Raw genomic sequence first — 9,608 nt, forward strand, 5'->3', positions numbered from 1 at the left:
CGCTACTGGGGCTAGACAAGTGCAGAGAGGTGGGTGGTGGCTTACTGTGCAGCCCACGCTGGCCTGGAACTCAACCATTAGGATGCGTCAGCCTCCCAAGAGCTGGGATTACAGGTAGATGCCACTACACATGGGTGTAGTCAGTTCTTTGTTGAAGGGACTTTTGTGTGCCCTGTAGATAGTCAATGGCACCACTGGTTCCCATCCCCCTGGAATCCAGTACACATACCCTGTCCCCACCCTACCCTCCAGATAGCCCAATGCTATGGTTTTAATATAGTTTCAATGTACTCTCCAAAGTGTCACGCGTTGGGACTTTTGCCTTAGTGTGGTAGTACTAAGGTTACTGAGCCTTTAAGAATGGAAAGTGACTAGGTCATTGGCGAATCTGCCCTGGGAAGTTGTTGTGGGACCTCCAGTTTGTTTCTGTGAGAATGAGTTGTAAAGGTTCAATCCCAACTACAGAACAGCTCTGGCTTCTGGCCTTGCCATGTGATATCTTCTGAAATTGACACTGCCGTCATGATGCTGCTCACCAGAGGCCTTCACCAGAGAGAGCCTGGACAAGTGGGACTGCCTAACTTTGGTCTTTCCTTCTTGAAAACTGAGCTATCATACCCGGTCTCAATATTTTATTATAGCAATTGAACATGGAGTGATATATGCCGTTAAGTAGTACAAAAAGCATGGACTTTGGGAGGTAGAACACCATGGTTCCAAGCACAACAAAGAACTGACTACACCCATGTGTAGTGGCATCTATCTGTAATCCCAGCTCTTGGGAGGCTGAAGCATCCTAATGGTTGAGTTCCAGGCCAGTGTGGACGGCACAGTAAGCCACCACCCACCTCTCTGCACTTGTCTAGCCCCAGTAGCTCTGAGGTTGAGAAATCCTCCTGAGACTTGACAAGAACACTTCCTACTGTCTATCCGTCTGTCTACTCATCTTGTAGGAAACTCAAATGTGCTCGTAAGCATGAAGAAGGCAAGGCGATTTTTATGTATGTAAGTGTCTGAGTCACTCTTCTATTGCTGTAAAGAGACATCGCAACAAAGGCAACGTATAAAAGAAAGAGTTTATGAAGGGAGACTTGCTTACAGTTTCAGCGGGTTATTCTATCACCATCGTAGCAGAAAGAATGGCAGAGGTAGGCAGGCATGGTGCTAGAGCCGTACCTGCAGCTTTCATGATGAGACACAATCATGAGGCAGAAAAAGACACTGGAAAATGTCCTGCCCACCCTCAGTGACACACCTTCTCCAACAAGACCACATCTCCTCATTTTTCCCAAATAGTTCTGCCACCTGAGAACCCAACGTTCAACTATATGAACTTATGGAAGCCATTCTCATTCAAATCACCACAGTAAAATGCAAATCACTTCAATTTATCCTCCAAACCCGAGCAACTTGGAGTGAAGGGGATCCAAATAATAATTTCAGAAGCTGAGACTGTTAAAGAAGATGGTGGTTTCATCAGCTCATAAATCCATATACTGTTTTAAGCAGAAAGCCAAGCCTAAAATCCCGTTTGACTCCCATGCTAAATACATCATACATAGAAACTTCATTTGATCTTCCCAAACCTTATATGATCTCACCCTGTCACCATTTCTTTCCCATATATAGGGGCAGTGAAGAACGAAGAAGCCCCAAATCACACAATGAATTATGTGGTCAGTACTGTGGTCCCAGCAGACTCGTGTCTAAGCCTGTGCTCTTAACTAGTGACCATTGGTGCTCAGGCCTCCCAGGGAAACAGTGCTGCAAGCGTGTTACATTCTCCAGGGAAGCTGCAGGTTACCAACCATAGACTCACAATGGAACACCTTTAGGAAGCAGGGTTGTCAAGGGTTACTGTGATAAAGAGGAGAGAGAACACAAAAGCATAGATGTAGAAGATAAGGCAACCTGATGCCCGATTTTGTGGATAAGGGTTCCAAAGGTGCGCCCATTCCAGCAGTTTGTCACTGTAGTGGGACCATCAGTCTTGGGTCAAGTAGTTCTTTGGTCTAGGAACACACAAAGGTGATAGGAATGGAAAAGGTTTAGGAGTCTCTGCCCAGATCATTTTACCACTGGCAGAGCCCCAGAGGGCACTGATAGTGAAGTCCTTCTAGTTCAGACATGCCACCCTACTTGGTTAATTAGACTTGCAGATTCCAAAGCTGTGGGTTATCCTGAGAGCTGGGAATCTGAGAAGTCAGTGGATGGACATCCTAGAAACGGCATTGGCCGGCAGAGCATATAAAGAAGTTGGGGAGCAGAGCCCAGTTTGGCCCCTCCGGTTGGGTTGGGTGCTCAGCCATGGTTGCTTTCATTCTGGAGCTGAGTGGACTCAGGTTTCAGGTTTCAGTCTGCTAGTATCAACCTGGAGCATCTGGGCTGCTGTGAGGTGGTTCACTCAGAACAAACAAACCATTAACTAACTATGCAGCTGGTGGTTCCTTTTTTTTTTTTACAACACAGAATATGAGTGTGATTTTATAATATAGAATGTAAGTGTTCCTTTCAGTTGTCCATTCTGATCTCTCTCCCCTCCCTCCCTCCCTCCTTCCTTTCCTTTCCTCCCTCCCTTTTCCCACCTCTCTACACAGAACTAGCATCTCTTGACCCCAATCAGACAGTTCCTAAAGTCCCATCTTTGAGGCCCCTTCATTTCACTCTTTTTTTTTTTTTTTTTTTGTCTTTTCCAGCAGTACCCAGCCCCCACCGGTTCCACTTTCCAACTTGAAGCCACTCAAACCTCGAGCTGAACCTCTCCCACTGACATAGGATCTGCACCTCACAGCGTGTACTTGGACTCACATGGGGGTGCTAAGCAGAGGCACACATGCATGCACTTCCAGGCACCACGGCACCACAGTCAAACCGGCACATGTTGTTCTTCATAAATACTCGGAGACAACCGCCAGGCAGAATAGGCAGGAGGAGAGGCCTGGGGGTGTGGCAAAGGGAGAGGGCATGAGGTCATAGGTGGTTGGAGTACTTAGAGAAGTGGTCTCTAGATCTCAAGCCCCAAACACACTTTTAGCTGTCTAGCTATCTCATTTTGTAGAAAAGGAAACCAGAAGCAATGATGGGTGGTGTAATGGCAAGAAGGAAGTGTAGGAGGGGCGGGCAGGAACTTTTATTAGTCACCAAAGGCCACCTTAGCTCAGGTTTCTTCTCTAACAGCGCCAGACGGTCAAGGGCTCTCACACTGGGAGTCTGGGGTGCTTTCACAGCTTGACTGTGCACCTGACCTCTCTCCCTCCCCTCCTTCTCCCTCCCACCCCTCCCTGCACTTCCGTGCTGGGTATCAAACCCAGGGCCTCCCACACACTAGGTGTATGCTCTACTCAAAGAACCAAATTCTCAGGCAAAGTAATTCTTCCTATTTTGCAAACGCAAAACAAACAAACTAGTATACAAGGAGATTAACTCACCCCCAAATCAGATAAACACTGGCCCATTACAAGTTGTTTTGGGATCAACCTCCTACCTATGGGGTTTCTTTAGAGCAGTCTGAACTATACTGGTCCACACCATTTCTCAAGTTCAACTCTGACATTCTTCAATCAGGGTTAGCTTAAATAGGCTTTCAGTAATCAGTGTCCATGAAAGATGAAGAAGGCGGCCGCGGGGGCGGGGGCAGGGAGGCAGAGATTCTTTAATTTTCTGGTTTAAGAGCACTCAGACTGCCCAGGATCTGAGGTCTCTGCCTTGGTGGCCACCTCCCCACCTACGGTGTTCAGGCCAGTGTTGCCAGGCACTTCCTCGTTCTGGTGCGCCCTGGACGCAGCTCCTACGCCCAGAGCCTGGGCAGCTCGAGCGGGAGGGGGACAGAGGGGAGGTGTCGCAACCTCCTCCCTCCCTCTTTCCCCGCCTTGGCATTCAGTTACCTCGCAGATGAGCGCTCTCTCAGACAGCGGCGGGCGGCCGGGCGCCCGGCATGTCCCCTGAGTGTGCACGGACGACGGGCCCCGGCCCCTCGCGCACCCTGGACCAAGTCAATCGCACCCACTTCCCTTTCTTCTCGGATGTCAAGGGCGACCACCGGTTGGTGTTGAGCGTCGTGGAGACCACCGTTCTGGGACTCATCTTTGTCGTCTCACTGCTGGGCAACGTGTGTGCTCTAGTTCTGGTGGCGCGCCGTCGGCGCCGTGGGGCGACAGCCAGCCTGGTGCTCAACCTCTTCTGCGCGGATTTGCTCTTCACCAGTGCCATCCCTTTAGTGCTCGTCGTGCGCTGGACTGAGGCCTGGCTGCTGGGGCCCGTCGTCTGCCACCTGCTCTTCTACGTGATGACCATGAGCGGCAGCGTCACGATCCTCACACTGGCCGCGGTCAGCCTGGAGCGCATGGTGTGCATCGTGCGCCTCCGGCGCGGCTTGAGAGGCCCGGGGCGGCGGACGCAGGCGGCGCTGCTGGCTTTCATATGGAGTTACTCGGCGCTCGCCGCGCTGCCCCTCTGCATCTTGTTCCGCGTGGTCCCGCAGCGCCTTCCCGGCTGGGACCAGGTGAGCGCTGGCTGCGTGCAACGCAACAAGTATCCAGACGGGCTGCGGGTGGGAGGCGAGGATCTGACCAAAGCCGTGGGCCGGGAGGTGGGGTGGTGTTGGGGGGATGGTGACTAGTAACAATAATAGGTCGTGGGTGGAATTGAATCCTTTTTGGCAGACCCAGTGCCCAATACTCTGGAGTTTAATTTCGTCAGTTTACCCACAGTGCCAAGTGGGTAAGTAAATCCTCCCAAATGTTGTTAAGGGTACTCTCCCGGATTTTTTGCAAACTACAGAGGCTATTATGAGGCTAATTAAGCAATGGGAGCTTACAGCCAGGTGGGACACAGGGTGCTAGGTGGCTTCTCACAGAGTTTCTGCTTTCTCTCCAAATGTCACGCTGCTGTTATTACTGCAGACAAAGAAGCTGGGGCACCCAGCATCTTCCTTATTGCTGGGCTCCTGCTTAGAAGTATAGTCTCAAGGAGAAGTCCTACAGTAGTGGGCTGTCCCCTGGGGGAAGGATTCCTGTTTCCGAATATACTCTGACCAGAAATAATGGTTATGTGAACCCCACTCCCCCCACCCCTCCCCCAAACCTCTGAACACAGAGGAGGGCTTCCAGAGGCGGCAGTGTCCATGGACCAATCTTTTTTTTTTTTTTTTTTAATTGAGGGCAAGGGTGGATGAAGGCTACATCCTGAGCAAACGGTATCTAAAACAAACAAACAAACAAACAAACAAAAACAAACTCAAACCCCCACCTCACAGAAGGGAATGTCTGTTTGGTAATGACTTTGAATGACTAATAAGTAGAAACCAATCTAGCCTATGACACTTCATTAAAGAACACGTAACCATGTGACCATGTGTACCTGGGTGGGTACAGGCAATCAGGGTTAACTGATGCTAATGGGTACTGCTGGCCTAGAAGAGACCAAAGAAGGTCCCTTTCTCACTCCAGGCTTGTCCTTAGTCCAGATACACCTGAGCATCAGGGTAGGCCACATGGATGCTTCCAGAAAGCTCAGTTCTAACTCCTCACCAAATGGACCAGCTAGGTCACATGCATGTCCAACTGACCACATGTGGATACTATGTGGGTAGCTATGATCATGTCCCAACACAGATGGCAATGCTGTGACGGTCTCGAAATGTTGGGCAGCCCAATAAGGGGGCAGCTCTGCCTTCGGTTGTTTGTTTAAGCTGGTCCCCCCCCCCCCATGAGTTACAACAATATTGCCGTATTTTTTCCATAGAACTTAGACAATTTCTTGCTCTTAACACAGAAACATTTCAATTCCAAGAATTAAGACCAAATAGTATATCTTAAATTTCCAGATGTACTGTCCCTTTTAAAATTCATTCAGGTACAATTCTATTTGGCTGGCAAATAACACTAAGAAGGAAAAAAAAGGTCTTGTCTCCTCCCAGCACCCCCAGACTGAGACTGTGCACTATGTGCTTGCTGCAGCAGGGGGCCCTTGCCTGTGCTTAGCACTCTGTGCTCATCCCCACTCCCATTTGAGGGAATGGCTGAACCTGGAGCCCTCTACAGCACTTCCAGAATTTTACAGCAGGTGCTTCTGGGGAGATCTGGGGAGCTCTTGTTTTCATGATATTTGTTTTCAAGGTCTTGGGAGGCATTTGGGCAAAGCCACTGGGGCAGTAAGGACTGACACTACTTTAGTGGGCAAGTGACAGGAGCCTTAGTTATTGAGATTTGTAGGGTTGGGATTTGGAAACTTGTATCGAAAAAAGGGGGGGCTCAGGACAGTGTCCGGTCTTTCTTGTCATCACCCCTTCCTGTCTATCACTCTCCTGCTCCTAATCTCTCTCTCTCTCTCTCTCTCTCTCTCTCTCTCTCTCTCTCTCCCTCTCCCTCCCTCCCCCTTCTCTCCTTCTAAGCTAGTCTCTCTCTCTCTCTCTCTCTTTGTTTGTTTGTTTGTTTGTTTTGAGACAGGGTCTCTCAGTGTAGCTCTAGCTGTCCTGGAACTCTCTGTGTAGAGCATGCTGTCCTTGAACTCACTGAGATTTGCTTGCCTCTGCCTCTGCCTCTGCCTCCCAAGTGCATGGGGCATCTTGCATGATGAGCTATCTATCTTCTCTCATAGAATTCAAGAGTCCCCTCTTCATCTGGCTTTATTTTCCACTGTTTTAGCTGCAGTGGCTTCAGTTACCCATGGACAAATGAGGTCAGAGAATATTAGCTGGATATTCCGGGGGGGGGATTCCTGTTTCAAATAACTTTAATTCCAGTCTATGATTATAATTTCTTATTAATTTCTGGCTAGTCTCTTACTGTGCCTAATTTATAATTTAAAGTTTAGCCTAAGGATGTAGGCATAGAGAAATGAACAGTGCACATAGGGGGTCAGTGTGTCTCTGGTTTCCATTTTCTTCTAGGGAATTCTAGAACGTGTCCCCCCTCCCTACCCCCATAAGAATAAGAGGACCTGTGTATTCCATGTTTTCTGTAGTCACGCCAAAGGATCCTAACATGGAGAAACTCCGAAGTTCCTCAAAGGCTGTGGCCTGACTCTGTGGGAAACATTCCATTTTATAAACTGACCCGTTGAAGAAATAAATTAGAAGAACAGGAGATGACGCTGCAAGGAGAAAGAGTGTCAGGGCGTAGCCGATTTAGAAAGAAAATGGCTGAGAAGGATCTGGTCTAGACTGTGGTGAGTTTTGCAGTGAAAACCAGCAGAGCCAGGCGTGGCAACTCACCTCTGCCATCTCAGCACTCAAGAGGCTGAGGCAGGAGGATTGCCATAAGTTTGAGGTTGCCTGGGCTACGGAGTGATGCCCTATCTCTAAATAAATATATGAATAAGTAAGCAAATACAGACAAATAGCAAATGTCTATTTTTCCAGTGCTCAGACTGGTAGCTTCCTGCCTGGGGCTCTTGTTTGTCGTTTCCAGTGGGATGCTACGAATGGAGGCTTTGGATGAAGAATTATTTCCTTCGCACTAACTGAGAATACAGAGGGCTCTCCCCCTCCCTTTTCCCTCCCCTCCTCCTCCCCCTTCTGCTGTCACTAATTCTAACCTAGTTGGTGTTTGACTGTGAGCTTTGGTTTTGAGTATGACCTCACATTCTGGAGCAGTTCCTGCTCCATAGAGGGCAAGCCTTCCTACCTTGCTTGTCTACAGTGTCCTTCTTGTTTAAGTAGGGGTCTCATGTGTCAACTATGTGAGATTGCCATGGTGACCTGTGTTTGATACGTGGACCAACACCTGGTGCACATAGAGCTAAGTGCTCAGGAATCTATTATTAGTTCCCTTATCTTGGGGCATCAACATTTAAACATCCTTTAAAACAGCACAATTCTTCTGATTGCTGTAACACAAGTGGCTGTCATTTCGAGAGGGTGGACACTTCCCGGCAACAGTAACTTCTCAGCCCAGGTCAGCTCAGTCTGCTCCAGTGGGATGCCTGCCTATGTGTGCTGTGGCCCTGGCCGGGCAGTGACCCACACTCATGGGTGGGGAAGACTGTCCACTTTGGCTAGAATGTGCTGTCCATTCATTCCACAAACATTTGCTGAGCACCCTTCTCCTCCCGCCCCACCACAAGCCACATAAACACACATCGCGTCCAGCTGCTGCCAGAGTCTGTAGTCCATTGCGGTCTGTGGTCTAGGAACCCCCCATTAGGGGTTCCCATATTTATTTTCTGCAAGAAGAAATAACCAAAGTCAGGTAGAGAATTCTTCCAGAACGCAGCCTGGCTCTGAACCCTCTGGGTGTCATAGCCTCTGAATTTATGAGTCTTAGCGGCCTGAGATTTGGTCACTGTACCCTTCCCTGTTATAACACAAGGTCAGTAAGTTATGCTGTCTCTCCATTGAGTGGATTGTCTGAGGAGATGAGCCCAGTCCACTTGCCTTTGTTAACAGATATTGCTAGTCTGGGTTGGTACAGTCCTGAAGTCCCAGCATTCTGGAGCTGAGGCAAGTGATTAGGAAGTCACAGCCAGTCTGGGAAATTAAGTGAGACTCTGTCACAGAAAAGAGTTGAGGGTCAGGGACTATAGAGTGCTTGCTCAGCATGCACAAGGCCCGGGGTTCATCCCCAGCACCACCTAAACCAGGCAATTTGATCCACATCTGGAATTCTATAGGAGGGAGGTGGATGTAAGAAATCCATAAGTTCAAGGTCAATATTGGCTACATAGTAAGTTAGAGGCCAGCCTGAACAAAATAAGACCCTGTCATAAACAAACAAACAAACAAACAAACAAACAGTCTTGAGGACTTATGGGACAGGGAGCATGGTTTGCCTAGGAGTTCCCAGAACTGATGTAGAGATAATCATTAGGGAAACTTAAAATGCAAAGAGCTAGACTCAAGACAGCATTTAAATACATCCCCCAAGTGGAGAAGGGTCAGCAATTGCACAGAGCCTTTAGACAGATGTGCCCATCCACAGAGAGTCTCAGGAGGCCTTGCATTCTGCAGTTTTGTACTGACTACCTAATGTGCGCCAAGCAGTGTGGCTTCAAGAAAGACAGGCTTGGTTCTTGCCCATTGCAGCATGTTTGGTGAGTCCCTAGAGGGTGACTACTGCCCAGGTTCAGGAGGCTGTGAAAAGGGCTCTTCTGGGTAGCAGTGGGCAGAGTAGGGGCTACATACATGAGCAGGGGTCGCAGGGGAGTCAGAGGCACCCTGGGATTACAGTATTGTCTCTGCTGGTGGCGTTTACTCAGATCTGATGGTGAGCCAATATTTGATAACCACTTTTCCTCAAAAACAAGTTCTCTTTTTCTCTCATTAAAAAAAAAAATCTATAGCAACATTTAGAAAATGTAAGTATCTAAAGGAAGAAGAAAGGGAAGCAACAGAGAGTGGTGTGATATATATATATATATATATCATAAAAGCAGAAGGGGAGGAAATGTATGTCCTATTTGCAGGGGAGGAAAAGGATCAGCAAAGAGAGCAGAGGGATGGGGAGGGCAGTGGGGATGGGGAGGGGAGTGGGGGATGGGGATAACAGTGGAGGATGGGGAGGGCAGTGGGGGATGGGGCAGTGGGGGATGAGGGCAGTGGAGAATGGGGAGGGCAGTGGGAGATAGGGAGGGCAGTGGGAGATAGGGAGGGGAGTGGGGATGGGGAGGGG

The 9,608-nt window shown here is 48.9% G+C and overlaps 1 protein-coding gene across 1 annotated transcript in view; it reads left to right on the forward strand.

Annotated features, from left to right (window-relative positions):
• The first annotated feature begins 3,886 nt into the window (after positions 1-3,886).
• Positions 3,887-9,608, forward strand: part of Ffar4 (free fatty acid receptor 4) — an 18,033-nt gene continuing 12,311 nt past the window's right edge. The window contains exon 1 of the mRNA XM_021219893.1: positions 3,887-4,501. Within this exon, the coding sequence (XP_021075552.1) occupies positions 3,935-4,501 (567 nt within the window). The 5' untranslated portion in view covers positions 3,887-3,934. The remainder of the gene's footprint in view (positions 4,502-9,608) is intronic.

The sequence above is a fragment of the Mus pahari genome, chromosome 1, assembly GCF_900095145.1.
Source record: "Mus pahari chromosome 1, PAHARI_EIJ_v1.1, whole genome shotgun sequence".
In the NCBI taxonomy this organism is placed as follows: Eukaryota; Metazoa; Chordata; class Mammalia; order Rodentia; family Muridae; genus Mus; species Mus pahari.